Source organism: Netta rufina (assembly GCF_964035555.1).
Source record: "Netta rufina genome assembly, chromosome: Z".
NCBI classification, from domain to species: domain Eukaryota; kingdom Metazoa; phylum Chordata; class Aves; order Anseriformes; family Anatidae; genus Netta; species Netta rufina.
In genome coordinates, this window is record NC_140126.1 from 1,647,527 (window position 1) to 1,668,023 (window position 20,497).

The 20,497-nt window shown below is 34.9% G+C and overlaps 1 protein-coding gene across 1 annotated transcript in view; it reads left to right on the top strand.

Annotated features, from left to right (window-relative positions):
- The window catches only part of RIT2 (Ras like without CAAX 2), a gene marked incomplete at both ends in the record, with an annotated part of 201,176 nt that overhangs the window by 47,606 nt on the left and 133,073 nt on the right, over positions 1–20,497 (top strand). Inside the window, one exon of the mRNA XM_084305050.1 lies at positions 19,689–19,745. Coding sequence (XP_084161176.1) covers positions 19,689–19,745 — 57 coding nt within the window. The remainder of the gene's footprint in view (positions 1–19,688; positions 19,746–20,497) is intronic.

Here is a 20,497-nt window from a genome sequence, read left to right on the forward strand (position 1 = left end):
CACATCCACATTGACTGGCCTTGTTGCAGTCAGGATGTCATTCATAATTTTCTCTGATAAGTGAAAAAATGTACATCAACAAAATTGTAGACCAGCTATATGAAGTAAAAAATGCAGTATATTTATATATTTGTAACACTTAGCTTTCGTGTAATTCTTTACATAGTACAACACAAAACTTGGTTTACAGAAAAGACCAGTATCACTGCAACCATTTTACACTTGAGAAAAATGGAGCCCATAGATAAGTCATAAGACCAATATCCTCCTCAGCTCTTACTGATGAACCCCCTAGTGGATCAGATCATTCTGATGACAAATTGTGAGGTAAAGTCATTTTGTATGTATCTTTTCCTTTTTACTTTTTTAATAAATGTTCATCTTTATATCAACATATTATCATGCTCATATCATATTATGATTATGCTCTTGCTCTTGTTTGGTCATTAGGGTCAAATCAGAATATTTGCAGTTGCCAGAAAATAATTTATCATGGCATATGTACCCTATACTTGTTTGGGTTTAACCTATACATATATTTGAGGATCCTGTATAATTCTTTCTTGCTTGCTTGCTTGCATTCTTGCTTGCTTGCTTTCTTGCTTTCTTGCTTTCTTGCTTTCTTGCTTTCTCTTGCTTTCTTGCTTTCTTTCTTCCCTTCTTTCTTGCTTTTTTGCTTTCTTGCTTTCTTGCTTTCTCTTGCTTTCTTGCTTTCTTTCTTCCCTTCTTTCTTACTTTTTTGCTTTCTTGCTTTCTTGCTTTCTTGCTTTTGTCTTAGCTGCATGCAGCTGTGGTTGCATAATTCAGAATCATCCTCCTGGAAGATAGACTGTTGGGACAAAGGAACTTTCAGATGTAACTCTATAGCTCAGATGTAAAATTTGGGTGCAGCACAGTGGTTTATATGTGCTGGCTAGTTTTAGGTGTTTAATCCACTGAATTCTAGCAATAGAAAATCATGTATTGAGAAAGATCTTTGTATACCTGCTGGGTTTCATATAGTCTTCTGCCTACCTACTACTGGAGATAAAGTGCTGAAGTAGACAGGCTTTTGAATTGAACTCACAGAGAAGCTTTTATGAACTTATCAGAGGTGTGGGTGGATGGCAAAGTTCAAAAAGATAAAAACTATAACAAAAGATGTTATATTTAGACTATGCAGTTTCTTCAGCCAAATCCTTTCAATGAAAGATAGCTGTGTTCTACACTTGGATGTTTATAAAGCTTTCTTTATTTGAAAGAAAAGACATTTCTCGGTTTAAAATAATAACAAGGAACACTAGTCAGTTCATTTTTGTACTAAAAAAACTGCAAACGTAAAGTTATGTTTCATGTATAAATATTTTTTCTATTTTTTTTCTGTTCAGAAAATCATCAGAATTCTGAGGTATGAAAATATATTTACACCTAACCAAAATTATAGGCAGGGAATGTATTCATTTATACAATATTAAGGTAAATAACCATTAAGTCTTTCCAACCCCACCGAAGTCAAGGTTTACCACTCACTTCTGTCACACTTTCACCCATTATAATTTCTTTTGAAAGATATCTAATTATTTCTACTGAGCAAAATTGTGAAAAGAACAAAAGAACATTGTGACAATAAGAATCAAATGAAACACCCTTTAATGTCTAAGGGAAAGCCCCCACTGATTTAAGTGGATCTTGGTCCATTTCCTGTGAGATCTTTATGGAAGGATCTGTCAAAGGAAAAGGTCCCAAGCACTATCATGGAGTGCTGAAGGATATGCTACATGTGGGAAAACAAACAAACAAAAAAATGTTAACGCTTTCATGTGGATATGGGCAGAGATTTTTAATAACTGTGTGCTTAGGCAAGTGCCTTGGCTAATTTGTACCTTCTCTGAGTCAGGAATAGCAGAAATCCACAACGCACGTTGTACAGTAGGTTGGATTTGGATGGACACTAGCGTTAAAATGGCATTGCAGAAGTGATGATCTCATGTGTAGGTCTTATATAGCAGGCTTAACATCCTTTTATATATATATATATATTAGTCTTACTTCATTTTAATTGTCTTCTTTTAATTTCTAGTTATAAATATTTGCCTTTGAGCCAAAGACTTTGCTGACTAAAACACTGGTGACAGATGAGTCATTCTGTCACATCTATATCACTGCAAGTGCCTTCAAAAAAGACCCAATTTTCCTCTTTTATGGTAACACCGTTGACTCATTTCTGAATTAGCATAGAACAGTGTCATCACTGTCGGGATATGGAACACTTCAATGCCCTCTCCTTCACCGAACATCTAAAAGTCTCCCAAGTCTTTATTGACATGCATAAGGAAACAATTTAAGTTGTTATAACCAAAAGTGGTGTGTTGCTTTGTGTCTTCAGTAGTCATAAATATATCAAGCTTTTGAACATGTTCCTTTGCTGTTTCCCAGCCAGCTCCAAGCCCTCTGTCTTCAGGGAAAAGGTTGTGATGGCACTGTACCACAAAGAAAATATTTCAGTACAATTACTGCAGGGACTGGGACAGCATAAATCCCAGTCTTGTGATAGAGCAAATGAAAAGTGCCTTACTCTCTGGCAAAATTATTTTTGCCCTGAGTCCGAAGAAGAGCAACAAAGTTGGTGAGGGGTCTGGAGAACAAGTCTTAGGAGGAGCAGCTGAGGGAGCTGGGTTTGTTCAGAAGAGGAAGCTCAGGGGTGACCTTATCACCCTCTATAAGTACATTAAAGTAGGCTGTAGCGAGGTGGGGGTTGGTCTATTCTCCCACGTGCCTGGTGACAGGACGAGGGGGAATGGGCTTAAGTTGTGCCAGGGGAGTTTTAGGTTGGATGTTAGGAAGAACTTCTTTACCAAAAGCGTGCTTAGGCATTGGAACAGGCTGCCCAGGGAAGTGGTCAAGTCACCATCCCTGGAAGTCTTTAAAAGACGTTTAGATGTAGAGCTTAGGGATATGGTTTAGTGGATGACTAGTTAGTGTTAGGTCAGAGGTTGGACTTGATGATCTTGAGGTCTCTTCTAACCTAGACAATTCTGTGATTCTGTGAAGAGTGCCTTATCCTCAGGCAAAATTATTTCTGCTAAGGATATCTGAGTATGTATAAACCTTTTAGAATAATTTGGAAAATCCAGAAATAGCTAAACATATCCATGTCTTTTATGTCCTGAATACAAGATCTTTTTGGTTTTAAGGACTTTTTTTCATAGTTCAAACAAATGATTTTACTCATCAGTACTATCCTGATATACCCTGTTATTAATTAAGCTTCAGAAAGCTTCAGAATGATTCTGCCTTCTTTAAGTCCAGTCTGTGTTGTTTGCTTGGTTTTGGTTTTTGTTATTTTAACTGCTGCTGTTTTTGCATGGAACGAGCTAGAGTCACCAAATATGGCTTCTGTGTATCCATCCAGCTTAGGTGATGCATAAACCCCTAAGACAGCTAGGTTCACACCTGAATAAATGACAGGAGTATCAAGGAAGGAACTGTGTTGCAAAACACATGAAAGCAAGTTTATCCCAAAAGAATTAAAGTGTAGGACTCAGACTTTTCTAGGGGCCCTAAGTATTCTCAAACTTATCTCTGAATCATGAGCCATCCCTTTCCAGCTGCAGAAAAAGAACATTTTCAAGTCTTTCCATGTTGCTAATATTTATAGCTTTAACATTTCTTACTTGTACCAAAGTTACAAACCTGAATAGGCTAATGTTGTTTTCTCTTTGAAAATACAAGTCAGCCCTCTAGAACTTGTGTGTGTTTTGCAGCTTTCTGACCTTTTCAGTGTCACACAGATGCTATAATAAATCACCTCTTTTAGTGCCTGAAGTGCTACCTTTCACCCCAAAACATATCTTGCACCTGTCCCTGTTGTCAATATATCATCATAATGCCATATATACATGTGTCAGACAATACAAGTGCATTTTTTGCTGATGTTAACTTCCTGTCAGGTTTAGAGGGAGAACAGAGAGAGAGGATATGTAACTATTTATTTCATCAACCTTATATATTTTAGTTTCTTCATCTCTACAGTAATAGTAACTCATAATTGTTTTGTAAGTTGTTTGAGCTCATGTCTCTGCTTTCTTGTGGATGTTGAAGGAATTGGTTGTTTATTCTTAAAAATGTGATGGCCTTACTAACCTGCTTTTAGATGAGCAATTAACGAATGCATTCATAGTCAAACCTCATGCAGCAATCTTGTAAATCTCAGTGATCACTTTCAACATTGCTGTTGCATGTTGTTGTTTTTATTTGTCTTGTTTTTTGCAGGTGTGGAAACAGAGGCAAAAGAGATGTTTATGATAGTTTTGTGGTTTAACCCGGTCGGCAGCTAAACACCACACAGCCATTTGCTCACCCTCCCCCCTCACTATCTGGGATAGGGGAGAGAAATGGGAAAGTGAAGCCTGTGAGTTGAGATAAACACAGTTTATTAAGACAGGAAAATAATAATAATAATGATGATGATAGTACTACCACTAATAATGTGTATGAAACAATGCACAATGCAGTTGCTCACCACCCACTGACCAATGCCCAGCCCATCCCCAAGCAGCCAGCCCCTCACCCTGGCTAGCCACCCCTATATAAACTTTGGCCAGTTTGGGTCAGCTGTCCTGGGTCTGTCCCCTCCCAGCTCCTGCTGCACCCCTAGCCTAACCACCAGCAGGACAGAATGAGAAACTGAAAAGTCCTTGGCTTGGTGTAAGCACTGCTCTCCAACAATTAAAACATCAGCATGTTATCAGCACTCTTCTCATCCTAATCCAAAACATAGCACCAGCTACTAGGAGGAAAATTAACCCTATCCTAACTGAAACCTAACAGTCAAGGATAAAGAGCTATTACCAGAGACAAGAACTAGAAACACCTCTCCAGATTCACATGATCGCGTAAGCCTTCTTCAGTAGTTTTACAGCGGTTATTAAGCCTTCTTTAATGTCAAAGTAACAGAAAGCCTAGAGCCAGTACTGTCCTCAGAGATAACTCACAGTTTTCCATTTTATTTCCATTGTTGTGTTTTCCATTGTTTTGTTGACACTGCAACTGAATTGCATATTTTAACATTGCAAGAGTATTGAAAAAGAGTGATAAATCTAGGAGTTGACTTGGACAATGTTGACAAGGGAAAATGATTGTCCCAGAATTTGAATTTTGTTCTTTCAACAGTTTATTTTCAATATTGTTGCCTTTATGATGTTCATCTTCCCTGCATGACCATGTTCTCAGTGGTGTTGGTAGCAAACCAGAGCTACTTGTTGCCCATCCACAGGAGCATGCCCATCCTCAGTTTCAGATTTTCTGCTTTTTGGGTAACTTCACATTTATCAGGCTTTTTAATTTGTGTGTAGGCGTGTGTGTGTGTGTGTGTGTGTGTGTGTGTGTGTGTGTGTGTGGAGGGTAAGAAACAGCTGAAGAGCCTATTCTTTCCTTAATCTTATGGGAATTCTAATACAATAGAAAAGACATTCGGAACTCATGTTCGTGTGATAATGTGTCAGATTTGACTTCATTGTGATGTGTTGCCTAATGAGTTGAGAGAAAAACATTGCAGAGATCTGACAAGGAAAATATGTTCAGTTCAAAGTCGTGTCTGTAGTGGAGAACATTGTTCAACCCATATAATTTGTATTGTGTGATATTTACCTCCACTGAGATAAATATTTAAAAATATGCATAGGAAATAAACTGCTGGGATGGAATCCTGGGAATAATAAAAAAATTGTAATGAATTCAATTTTTTACTGAGATTCTAGGATTGTCATGTGGTTAGTTTTCTGCCTCTCAATATGCTTTTGGAAACACATTCTTTCTTAGCGTATTTCCTTTAAATATGATTTAAACATCATTGTTGTCACTAGAAAAATATGTCTGATTTTAAAAGAATAGATAAAAGAATTTCTGAGCAAAACAACAATAACTTGAAATTTGTCTACTTGTTGCACTGAAAGAGAAGGCCAGCATTTCAAGCTACCCAGGTAAATATATATTTTTTTTAAAAGGTCAAAAGGATGAGAAATTATCTATAAATCATATAATTTATAGTAAATGACTAAATATGGATGTTTCTTTTATATATATATATTTTATTTTAACAACAAAAATAATAAATTTGTTTGATATTTTCAATAATTATGATACTATCAAACAAAACCAGTAATTTTACTATTACTCTCTTTAGCTTACTCTCCTGAATTTCAACCAAATTGGTTTTCATTCAAGGAGGTATTTTCATTTCATTTAATGTTCATTGAGAAGCAGGAAACAAGTTCATCATTTTAATCGCCAATGCCTTTAAAAAACAAATCTGAATTTTTGAGAGAGATACAGATGGTCATTGTGAAGATCAGCAAGGACAACAAGGACACCCCAACACTGTTAAATTGAAGGGAACTGAATAATGACAGTACCTGAGAATTTGGATGTTATCCTCTACAAGATATAACAATAGCTGATATTTTTAGAAATTACAGGGTCAGTAAGAAAATAAAAATGAATAAACTAATTAAAAAAAAAAAAAAAGTGAACTGCATTTTAACACAGAATATGACTTCTGTGAGGAGTTAAATGAAAGAGTTATGTCTTTCATTTTGATGTGTCATCAATTTTCCAGACCATGGGTTTGAAATACACAAGAGTTGGTACACAGTTACAGAATAGAAACTGTTCTCCCACTCACAAGAAAATACAGATGCTGTCACTGCCAATTCATCACTGCTTGATGTATGGGGTATAATTTCCTATAGAAGGTATCACAGGAGCTAACCGATAGTTTATGTTAGGAAACCTGCAAACAATGCCAATTTACCACTCCCTGAAACAGCAGTAGACCAAGCCAGAACATCTCAAGTTATCATTATGTGGCACATATCAGCAGTTAAAAAAAGGGAGAGAAATACATGTGGTTGCTGAGAGGTTTCTTTCCATGGAATGAAACAGCTTTATATTTTCTTGAAAGTCTTTTTCATAGTGAGCTAATAATGCTTGAGATGGGTAGCTACAAACCAGGGCATGTTTCTATAAAGAACTAGCCTTTATATTTCTCTTGTTTGCTGTACTTTTATAAAATTAGGAGATTTATCCATTGACTTTAATCAAAATATGTCCATTTGTAACAATTCAGGATTTTCTTTATTGTTCTCTGAAATAACATTAGGAAATTGAGTTTATCTAGTTTTATTCAATGTATTCTGTTTTAAAAATCACATTATAGTAGAGTCTGCTTTAGAACCTTTTTATGTCATTAGATTTTGGATTGCTCACTAATGGCAGGCTTAAGGTACTATAGAATTTTCCAGCTGAAGTACAGTAGAATACACATTAACTTTTCTTACTGTTTTTAACTTGATGGAAGAAACAGGGTGGGAAAATGCTCTAAGAGCAACATTTGCCAGACATTATTTTCTGTTTATTAATACATCGTGTCAAATCTTGTAGCCTAAACTAGGTAGGGAATGCTTGGTGTATTTGTGGGAGACCTTTCTGGTGGGGGTCAAGCAGATACTGTGGGTGAAATGGTGCATAAGTGGCAGCAATCTACCTTGTCATTATTGTTAATTTGTACTGCATTACAATGATGTCTCTTACATGGGGAATAAATACAAGTTTATTCTGCACCCCTGTTTCCTTAAACACTGAACAGTATTTTTACCATGATTTTTAGAATGCAGTGCATTCTGCCTTCCTAGACTACACCAGAAACTGAGTCTTGAAGTAAGTCAGAAGTTTTTAATAAAACCATTTTTCACTAGAATTTGCTGATTCACAGGACAGAGAACTTTTCTTTAGTGAGAGCACTTCTGCTAAAGGTTTTTTTAAAATTTCTCAAGTCCAGAGTGAAGTTTTGCTCAATTTCTCTTTTTGTCCTTCCGCCCCTTCTAGACAGCTGTAACCAGTAAGTGATGTGTCTTTTTTCACTGGCCACACTCTGAATACAAGTAGTAAGAACTTGTGTCTACGCCTAATGTAAATGAGAAAGATCAATTTGAGATGCTCTACAATTAATGATTTTATTCATTCCAAGTGGTACCAGAACAACTTAAAGATTTATTTATTTATTTATTTATTTATTTATTTATTTATTTATTTATTTTCCTGCCTTTTTTATCTGTCTTTCTCAGGCAGATAGATTCTTTTACCCTGGTGGTAGATATTGCCACAACATAGAAAACTCTGAATCAAATCCTTTGTTTCCTTCTGATACAGAAGAGAAAAAGAATACAAAACTGTGTACATTCTCCAAAGGAAGCCATTTGTCCCTTCACTCTGTCACCTCCAGTTTGCTCTTACTTTACAGTGGTAAAAGGTACAAAACATGAGATAGTCTTTTTCTTGTTCTGAAGCTTAGACAACAAAATTTCCAATCCCAATTCAATTGTTATAAATTATCTTTTTTTTTTTTGTCTTCCTTTTTTAAAAATATTTTATTTTATTTTTATTTTTAAGCTCTTGAGGCTTAATTTTATTGTGTTTCCCTAGTAGTTTCGTTTGCTTGTTATACTTTATTTTAGTTTAATTTAATTTTATTTTATTTTATTTTATTTATTTTATTTTATTTTATTTTTATAGTAAGGGAACGAGGGATCAGCTGGGATCCTCTAAAGAAATTCCTCACAAAATTCATGTCAAGAAAGTGTGGATTCCCAGCGGACAAAAAGGATACAAGATAGTGAAAGTCAGAACTGACAGACACAGTTAAGGAGAGGTTACTGTGAGGAGCAGACACACACACACATGCACACACTAAAAAGCCTGATAAATGTGAAGTTACCCAAAAAGCAAATCAAACAGTTGAGAAAATCTGAAACTGAGGATATGAGCTCCTGTGGATGGGCAACAAGTAGCTTTGGTTTGCTACCAGCACCACTGAGAACATGGTCATGCAGGGAAGATGATCATAAAGGCAACAATATTGAAAATAAACTGTTGAAAGAACAAAATAAGACAGGCTTTGGAGGTGATGGAAATAATTTTCCTGGTGACCACAGAAGCCTTTCCAGTGTTTTCTGTGATTCGGTCTTTAACCAAGATGAAGTCTTCATCTTTAGTAACTCAATGGACACAGGAGATTTCTCTGTTTCTCTTCTGGCTGTCCTAGAAGCTTGAGTTGTCTCTATTTAAAATGTAAGCATCTGGGGATTTGTTTGTTTATTCTAATATTACCAGGGAGATTTAATTTAAAAGACTTTTGGCTTTCAGAGTCTGCCTGTTGGCTACTTACTATTTGCTGGGGGCATCAGGTTCAGTAATTGAACCTATCACTTTAGCAACAGTGTAAAAAGCCATGCTACATCAACAGCCATATATATATTTTTTTTTTCCACTACTCCAGAATGAATTTAATACAGAGAAATAAAATTTAGCTTGCTGTCATTTCACAGCTAACACACAATAAATAATACATCATAATTGCTAAAAAATTAATAATTGCAGCTCAAAAACTCTGCAGCATCCCTTCCTGAAAGTGTGTAGTAAAGCTCTCATTCTATTTCTTGCAGAGAATAACAATGTAAAAATGGTTTTACCAAATGAGAACAACAGTGACTTTAGGCCTCTATCCTATCAGTGAATCTAGCTCGTAGTGGCTGTTTTGGGAAGAATATATGAACAAGATAAACTATAGTAAATTTCTTGAATATTTTCACACCCTCCAGCAGTTTGAAGGCAGTATTTTAACCTCGGGGCTAAGATCTTTGAGTTTATTTGAACATTTATTTTCTAAAATTTTTTTTTTTTTAAATCCAACAATATACTTTGCCTTTTCCACGTCGTGGGAAAATCATGCAATTAGCTATACTCAGTGTGAAAAATATTTTATTAATAGATATTTAATTGATAATTCTTTTGATTCCTTATATGGTGAGAGGATAAATAATAATTCTCTATTTACTTTCCCAGTACAGGTTAAATTACTTCTGTAAAACACATATCTTCTTCTCATTCATCTTTTTTAACACAAGTAGATATGCCTTAAATGCTACTTATATATCTTCTGGTAAATATAACATTCAACCACATTCAGTGTCCATCTAACACAACACATACTACAGCAGTAGGAAATGGGTATTTCCATTGATTTTGGATTCCTCCAGTGGGACACATACACATACTCCCACATAATAAGGGTTTTGGTATCCATATAACCTACATTAGCTATATGGCATCATGGAATGCTGGTGGTTTGCACGATCTCTCTACCAGTGTCAAATAACCTCTCTAACTTTTGCTTTTTTATTTTTTTTGGCAATTTTATTTCACACTGCTGTGAAATACTTGATGGTAACAACATTATTTCATCATTCGGACTCCCTCTGTTTTGGTTCAAGTGACTTCTGCTGTCAGTTGTTTATTCTAAAATGTTCTGTGGTCTAAATGCAGCATCCACAGATGAAAAATAAATAAATAAATGACGATGACGATGATAATAATAATAATAATAATAATAATAATAGTAGTAATAATAATAATAATAATAATAATAGTAGTAGTAGTAGTAGTAGTAGTAATAATAATAATAATAATAATAATAATAATAATAATAATAATAGTAATAATAGATGACACCAAGCTATGCGCGTGTGTCGATCTGCTTGAGGGTAGGAAGGCTCTGCAGGAGGATCTGGATAGGCTGCACCGATGGGCTGAGGTCAACTGCATGAAGTTGAACAAGGCCAAGTGCCGGGTCCTGCACCTGGGGTGGAACAACCCCAAGCAGAGCTACAGGCTGGGAGATGAGTGGTTGGAAAGCTGCCAGGCAGAGAAGGACCTGGGAGTGATGGTTGATAGTTGGCTGAATATGAGCCAGCAGTGTGCTCAGGTGGCCAAGAAGGCCAACAGCATCCTGGCTTGCGTAAGAAACAGTGTGGCCAGCAGGGCTAGGGAGGTGATCGTCCCCCTGCAGCTCTGGTGAGGCTGCACCTCGAGTAGTGTGTTCAGTTTTGGGCCCCTCATTACAAGAAGGACATCAAGGTGCTTGAGCGGGTGCAGAGGAGGGCGACGAAGCTGGTGAGGGGTCTGGAGAACAAGTCCTACGAGGAGCGGCTGAGGGAGCTGGGTTTGTTCAGCCTGGAGAAAAGGAGGCTCAGGGGTGACCTTATCACTCTTTATAAGTACTTTAAAGGAAGCTGTAGTGAGGTGGGGGTTGGTCTATTCTCCCACGTGCCTGGTGACAGGACAAGGGGGAATGGGCTTAAGTTGCGCCAGGGGAGTTTTAGGTTGGATGTTAGGAAGAACTTCTTTACCAAAAGGGTTGTTAGGCATTGGAACAGGCTGCCGAGGGAAGTGGTGGAGTCACCATCCCTGGAAGTCTTTAAAAGACATTTAGATGTAGAGCTTAGGGATATGGTTTTGTGGGGACTGTTAGCGTTAGGTCAGAGGTTGGACTCGATGATCTTGAGGTCTCTTCCAACCTCGAAATTCTGTGATTCTGTAATAATAATAATAATAATAATAATAATAATAATAATAATAAATAAGCTGGGGAAGTATACTATTTGCTTAAATTACATATTTCATCAGACTTCTTAGTAAAGCATAGAAAAAAAGATACTGTGCAGTACCTGAGTGCAAAAAATTTTGGACAAAACAACAGAGTGCAGATAGGTTGTCTTTGAATGCTTTAATTGTGTATGAAGCTCTCTAAAATTCTTTTTTTTTCCCTTTTTTTTTTCATTTTTTTTTTTTTTTTCTACACAGGTATATTATAAACATACGGTCATTTAAATTGTCTTGATTACAAAGCAATGTTTTCCATATGGAAGCTTCCCCCTGAGAAGCAAGAGGATTTTTATAAAATGTTTGAGATGAAAACCAGGTAGTATCTTAGGAAAGCAACCATCCATTTCCATTACTGACATTAGTTAAAGACCTGGTTACAGGTGTTACCAATGTTAAAATATCTTGTGTTAAATTAATGTCTTCACTACTTAATTTGAGACTATAGGAAAAAATTCTCCAAAAGAACCAATATCACTAATTCCAGGCAATCCTTTAACTTACAAAGCACCTTAAAATAAAACAGGTTTCTTCCCTCTTCTATCCATGCTTGAAGTCAATTTCAGTAAATCCCTCATCTGCTGACTAGAAATATTTTCAAATTTACAACATAAGTGTGTTCATAACTTATATCTTACCTTCACATTCATGGCAAAGTATCCCTTTAACAAATAATTTTTTCATTGCTTGGTTTTCTTTTACCTTCATTTATTAAACTTGCAAAAAAATGAAAATGAAGTACATGATACTTCCTGAGACTTACTTAGAGTATTTAGATTTTATTTTCCTAACTTCTTCTATTCCGTTACTTCTATTTTTTTCTTCCTGTGCATTTTCTAGCATTATTGGTGTCTCCACACATTCAAAGTTCCTCTAAGTGTTAATGTAATTCAGAGATCAGATAAGATTCTGGAAAAAAGTACTGTATTTCCTCTTTGCTTCTACTGTTCATCATGTGTATGTTTAGACATTATTATTACAAAGTTGATTCAATAAAATTCAATGAGCAAGAGGATGATTGCAAATGACTTAATACTTGACAAGTCAATCTAAAAAAATCAGGAATGAGCTCTGAAAGAGTTACTCACAAGGATGTTTATCATTTTTCCAAACCAGTGAAAGAGAAGGTTCCAGTTTTCAAACAAAAACATTTAAAAAGAGCATACATTTTTAAATACCTGGGCTCTTGTGGAGTTGAATCCATCAGAAAGACCAAGATTGTTCAAACTATCCAGTACTTCGGGGATAAAATAGTAAATAATAGTAAAATAGTAAATAAAATAAATGCTTGTCTCGTTTTACATCTTTAGTTATACACAAACATCTTATCAAAAGAGTAAAATCAGGTATGTTAAACATGTCCTGGCCATATTTATATGGATTTATTTAATATTACAAATCGGTGGAGGCAAGAATGTCTCAATTTTTTAGCATATTTATCACTTTATAATTTCCATGATCAACTGGTGCATATTTTGTTATTATGTTCTGCTTTTCTGTTTTTAGGCTTGTTTGCCACCTTCTCTAATAATAGCTACATGTTTTCTTTTCTCGTGATCTTTGTGAACTAATCTAGAAGTCCACTTACTTTACTGTATTATATTATTTTTCAGCCCCTTATCTATTCTGGTATCTTTGTTACTGATTTATGAAAACCAAATTAAGGATGCACCGACTGGAACAGTGTATCTGCATAAGAAACTAAAATGAATTAACCATGTGGTTATATGCACAGATATCTTAGTTGCAATTGCTGTGGTCATTTTATTAGACTATAGAGATTGCAGTATTTTGTAAAGAATGTAAAGATTCTTTAGAAAATGTAGTAATATGGGATCATACACAGCATCCAGAGTTTGAATATGTGGAAGTTCTTGGGTGAACAGAGAGGGCTAAGAAGCTCAGGATAAGGTATTGACATCATGGATACTATTGTCATGAAGATTATTTTGTAAGCTCGCAACCTGCTATCCTGTCTGGATAGGACTACATTCAAAGCTGTTGGTACAAGTCAAATTTAGAACAAATTAGGAGGACCGTGGAATTAATTGTACTCTCTGTGCTCTCAGGGCAGTGGGTATTATTTTTTTCTATTAGCCTATGTACCCATAAATGCACACACGCTTTTAAGAACTAATACCTTTCTTTACATGAACTACATACCTGCACTCATCAAAAAAATGCTTTAGAATAAATAATAAAACTTTAGCATAATACTTCCTACTGGGAGGTAAATAAACTATCATTAAGAAAAGCACAGGAATTTTATAGAAAGTAACAGAGAGTAATAAGTTTATTATTCACAAAAAACATATATTTCAGTGTTAACATGGGTATAGTATACCTTCTAGATGGTTAAGTAATGTTGGATAAACCTAACTAGAAACAACAGAAAATGAAATTCATGATCTTAACTCCTCTTTTTATTTTGAAAACAGAAGGGAACTTTGAAGTTATATAGTTACCGATGCATATCGGGCATATTTATTCATCTGAGGCAATCTGCATTTACTTAGCCACGGATGGATATAAAAATACTACTAATCTGAAACAATAATCCTTTTACTTATCATAGCTGCCAGGTGATGTACATGCCCTATTTAAATGGAATATCTTCACAGTGTTATAAAATATTCTTTTTTTTTTTTTTTCATTAAACTTGCAATTCTAAACATTTCACAATATCTGCTATGGATTTAAAGGTTCATTTTTCCTTTTTTTCTTTTTTCTTTACCATATATATTTTTTTTTTTTTTTATCTGACTCCACTTGTACATGCATATGTATTTATTCAAATATCAGTTTTATCAATTTATTCTGTTTTAATATCCTGCTTTAAAGCCACATTTTGATACAGTGTGTGGCTTTGTGTGTGGCTTAAATTAGAGTTAAAGTTATCTAATTTATAGATCTGTAAAATCATGCAGCAGTATTATTTGGATTTTGAAAGGAAAATAATCACAACAGTATCTCATGATGGTTTCAATTCATTAATTGTGATTGTTAGTTTGAAAGAAAAAGGGATCATGGATAAGGAAAAAAAAAAAAAAAAAAAGGAAGTTTCAATAATATTATTTTTATAAAATACCATGGAGTGCCAATATCATTTTCCTGTTAATTTTCAGAATTAATTCTCTCTGAAAAATGACTTTGGCTCTGCTGTTGATGACAGTAAAGAAGCCAGCATATCCCAGATGAGGCAGCTGACCTGCTGGGGAGCCCAGACAGATTTGGCTATAAGCCAGTTTAATTCCCTGAACTCCATCTGGATTTCCACTGTTTCATACCATTGATGACTGAGCTCCCTTTTTGGTCTGGGAAGCATTCTTACAACTTCTAACAGTCATTCAGAACTAACTTCCATGTCCAGTAGCCAAGATTGCGGAATATCTGGTAAATCTGAACACAGCTGTTGTTCTACATCAGACCTGATACTCAGACTTGCTTGTGCACCATCCTCACGGAGTGAGGGCTTTCCAGCTGAAAGCTAGGCATTCCTTTTCGTCATAGGGTACACCTGGTACACATGCTCTTAAAAAATGCTTGCTGCACCAACATTCAGTAGGGTTTAATGGAAAGTGTTGCTTCTTATATCAAAGGACATACAGGAGAAGATGTGTTCCAACTCCCACATTTTATACCCAATTTCCTTATTTCACATCGTAATCCAGTGCCAAAATAAATAAAATAAAATAAAGTAAAATAAAATAAAATAAAATAAAATAAAATAAAATAAAATAAAATAAAATAAAATAAAATAAAGAATATATTAATTCCTTCTGTCTGAGAAAACAAAGCCATGTAACCTACTTCTTTCAGAGGGTACTAATCCTCTTGCCGTAGGTGACAAGCACTAAAGGAATCAGAGGTTTCTTATCCTGGTGATCAGGAGGGGGCCTGGGGGCCAAACCCTTGACAAAGAGCTGTCATTGAAGTATTTTTAGGCCAAGATTCACATGTGAGTGAGTTTTACTCAGTGTTTCCCTCACCAGCTGACATAAGACGTTTCATTGAGTGGAGAGATTCAGTGAACATCTTTCTAAAATTTTGTAGTTCTCCAGATTCATTTTAAGCCAAATCGGCTCTGTGCTGAGACAAGGATCAGGCACATAAAAATCAGTATTGTTGCACATGGCATTAAATGATGTACATTCCTTTCCAGATCTGCCTGCAGAGCACTGTGTGCAACCTGTTCCTCTGCAAGGCTTGATGATGTATGTGCACACCCAGTGTTCTGAGAGGGAGAAATTGTCTAAGTCCCAGTGGCTGACATTTTGCATGTTATGGCAAAGTCAGTATAATGCTTCCAAACGATTTCGTTCTTTTTAGATCCTGTGGATTTAATCAGGATGTAGCTAATCTATTGATTTAGGCTGTCCCAGGAGAGAGGAAAAATATTTATCACGAGTTCTGGTTATCCTCTGAGAATTCCAGTTTCAGTTTTAACAACAGATTTTTTGAAAAAGACCTTCTTCCGAAAGGAAGAAGATCAAGATCAGATAAAGAGTAGTTTGCTTAAATAAAATAATAAATAAATAAATAATTATAAATAAATAATAAAATCTTGGCAAGGAAAAGCAGCAGGTAGTGAAACAAATAGAATTCATTTGTGGTTCAGGCCCTCAGAAGTCTCAAAATGTGTAGGCATAAACCATATGAAGAGCATTTCTGCTAGCTGCCTCTGCCTCTCTGAGCAAACTAGGCAGATCACATTAGGCATGACTTTATTCTTCATAAACCGCTATCAGTTATCAGATGGAGATGCCTAAAAATCTGTCATGATGAAACAAACAGGTGTCCTGGAAATCAAAGTGTCCAAATATACAGAGTACTTGGAAATAATATATCTGACAATAGATAATATAGAAAATATCAGTGTCACTGCACACAGATAATATGTATAGGCTGAACAAGTTTTTTTTTGTTTGTTTTTTTGTTTGTTTTTTTTTGCACAGTTACCCTCTCTGAATTACTATGAATTTATAATGCTGCTTCTTAACATTTATATTTGTCTATACTAAATATGCAATAATTTATTAACATAGTAATAAATGTTTAATACATCTTGTCTCTAAAATTTTGTAAAACTATCTCCTTAACTCTATGATTTAGTTATTTAATTGTTTGTTTACTTACTTATCTATTTATTTTTAATATAAGGAAAAACATTAAACTAAACCAATGCTGTTTTAAAAATGGGTGTATTTATACACAGAATTTGCAAAATGTGGAATTTCTTGTACATAACCTCTGCTGTGCAAGGTATCTGAGATGTACAGGACAGAAACACAAAACTTCATCTTTGCTTTAATGTGTTGTGACTGACAGATAGGGTAATTCAGATGGAATACTTTTTTTTTTTTTTTTTGGTAAAGTGGCCCCATAGATGCTATACTGAAATTTTAATGCATTCATTTAAAAAAAAAATATATATATATTAAAAATAAATAAATAAATTGTGAAATTGACTTAAAAAACAAGGAACATTTTTTAAAATCTATGTTATGTTCTATACTCCCCCCCACCCCTGGTTTCTGAGCAAAGGGAATTCACGTATTCAACTGCTGAAGGTCTTTTCCTCAGAGAAACCTTTCCCTTTAGCTGTAGCTGAAACCATTACCTTTCAGCTGATTCTGTTCTGATAAATGAGGGTATTACCATGACCATTGAATACTCAGGACAACTTTTGTGCTTATTCAGTTCTTTAACTTTAGGTGGCATGTTGGAAACTTAGGGTTGGACAGGATATGAGTGCTTCTGTCTTGCTACATAAACTGGAATTATGCGTCCAGAGAAAAAACCTGTTCTAAGTTATGTAAAGCAATTTTCCTGAAGGCTCAGGTAATTTTCCTAAAATTTCTGAACCTAGGAGATACTCAAAGGTAAAGCAATCTGTTCAGAAGAAACCAAGCTGTATGTGGTTAACAGGATCGTTTGTCTGCTGCATGAGTTAGGTATTCTTTAAATGAATCAGAAAGCAAATTGGGTAAGCAATTGGTGACAGTTTGTAAAAACCATGAAAACTTTTAAGATTCAGACTTCTAAATTATATTTTGAAGTTCTGGAACAAAAGACAGATGGTTGTTTTTCTGTCAGCTGTCTCTCAGAGGCAGGGGGTAGGGTTTGAACCATATATTTTTCTTATTCCAAAGGGAAAGTAGCAATAGATTTCATTAAACTGGTCCTTCAAATAGAGCAATTGCAGGTTTCAGTTAGTAAAGAAATGTTAGATGTGAAGGTAGACATTTTTTCTCTTTAAAAATTTGCTGAAATTTCAGTCCATGTTGTTTCAGAAAACATATATTTCAGCTGGAGTTAACTTGACTGTTGGATTTGTTTCACTTTGTATAACATAACTGAAAATTTACTTGAGAAAGGAAGGATTCATTATAAGTTGGTTAGAGTCCTTAGCTAGTTTGTGAGATGCTCAGGTTCATTAATTTCCCTCAATTAGTGTCATTTCCCAATCATTTAAATATTGTATAGCAATTAAAACAGCTAACTAATTGAAACATACATTTAAATAGTTATATTGACTTTCAGCCTATGACCAGTCACCTCTACCTAACCCCAGTGTATGTGTTTTGGTTTTTTTTTTGAACATTTGTAACATTTTCATGGATTCCAGTCTTTTGAACATTTGTAACATTTTCATGGATTCCAGTCAACTCAAATTTCTTGTGAATAAAGCTACATTTCTTCCATCCTGGGTCTATGACTAAATGTTACTTAATAAATTGTGATATAGCTAAGTGCAAATATATATATATATATTACTATAACACTCAGTTTCCAGCATATTTATTACAATTTTGGAGAATTTTAGGATTTTAAGTTTATTAGGAATTTCTATTTGTTACAAAAATAAACAAAACCTTTTATTTTTAATTCCAATCAGACATTGTGATTTGTTTCTTTATTATGTGTTTATGTATTGGTTTGGCAGCCATGGCGAAAACTTCAGTAGTTATCCTCAGGGAGGCCTCTTCCATAGTCACTATGAATACAGCTGAATGGCAGCATGTAATTTTTAAAAACTAAAAGATCAAAATCTTTATACTTTTTTTTTTTTTTTTTTTTAATAATAGTGTATTACACAATAAATCTGATGCACAAGTATGATTGATTTGTGTAAATACTATCCAGAATACCTAGTTAAGTTGGACTATGATGCAACTGGGGTAGTATTAAAAAAAAAAAAATTACCAAAGTGATTTTCCTCTAGAGACAATATTGGGGTTAACAGCATTTACCAAGTATTAAAAATATGTAACTTTGTACTTGGTCTGGCTGGGATGGAGCTACTTTCCCCACAGTGGTGCAGACAGTGCTGTGTTCTGCATTAGTAGGTAGAACAGCACTGGTATCACACCATGTTTTGTCTCTTGCTAAGCAGTACTGGTACACCATCAAGAAAGACTCCCTCTAGCACAAGGCAGTATACTGAGAGTGGGCAGGGTGGATGGGAGAAAGGTGCTTTTAGTTTGTTTTCTTTGTTTCTCACTTCTCTAGCTTGTTAGTAATAGGCAATAAATTTTGTTAATCTCCTTATGCTGAGTCTGTTCTGCCCATGAAAATAATTTCTGAGTCATCTCTCTGTCTTTATCTCAAACTGCAAGCCTTTTGCATCATATTTTCTCCTCCTTTGCCTTTGAAGAGATTTATTATTTTTCTCCCAGCAGTTGTGGTGGGGCTCAGCTGCCCACCTGAGTAAATTCACAAGAGTGGCTTTGATGCCTATTGATGGGAAGTAGAGAATAATTGTTTTCTCTCTTTCTGTGTTTCTGCATGGCCCTCTCTTGTTTTTTTTCCTCTTTCTCTTTAAGTAAGCTACCTTATCAACTTGTGAGCTTTTTTCTTTTCATCATACTGTCTTCCTCTCATCTTCCTTTGAGAAGGGGGTGTGAGAGGGTGATTTTGGTGGAGTTCAGCTCTCCATCAGGGTGAAACCACCACATACATCTACATAGAACGACTGATAAATAAAATTTAAAAAGGAACAATTTAAGACTTATAATATATATTTGCTATTTATTAGTGCTTAGATATCACTGTAATACAAGTACTTTCTTGTCTCTGTAGATACGAGGCATATGTTTGATTCACTTTCTAAGCTGATACTTGAATGGGTGAATTCTCTGTTTTTTTCTCTGTTGTCATTTGAAGATAGTAATATCACTCCTTTTCCTTCCCTTTGTCTTTCTGCTCCCCAGCAATGACAATGCAGTTTATAAGCCATCGGTTCCCTGACTATCATGATCCAACTATAGGTAAGTAAAGATTATTAACTTCTTCATTCCTTTCAATCTCTCCACCTACTTGAGATTTCCATACCACAAAAAGCTGTTCCTAAATAACAGTTATATAGAATCAAGATCTATATATTTTAGATTAGATTTATGTTTGTGATGACAATGAAATTGTGTTGTGGTCATACTATAGTCATTTCTTCCTGAAATCGTAATACCTAAATAAGATATGAACTCCAGTCTGAAGAGTGGTTCTTATATATATATATATATACATATATATATATGTAATTATTTTTTATTGTAGTACTGTTCTCCCCTTTTAAACTCTTAGTTTACATTCTCTATAAAAATAGAGCACCTGTTGAATTTATTATACTAGAGTTGTTGTCTGGCATCCCTACTCCATTTGTTTTATTTGCATAACAACCTGAAATAATAAATATGTATTTACGATACCCAAAAATCATCATTTTTAGATGCTAACCAGCATCTAAAATGGTTGAAATACAAGGGGATATTCAGAGCTGGAAACAGGATCTGAGATGAAGCTCAACCATTGTGTGACTCTGTGATGTTGAGGGGTTGTCAATACCAATTTTCATTTATGCTGTTGATCATCTTTTGGTCGCTACTATAATTACTAGTATAAATAAATGTAGCAAAAAGTGTGTGTGCAATCAAGACAGAAATCAGCAGAACAGGATGTTTTTTCACTTAAGGGTAGCTTTATTAGTTAGCTTTATTAATATTAAAAAAAAAAAAAAAAAAAA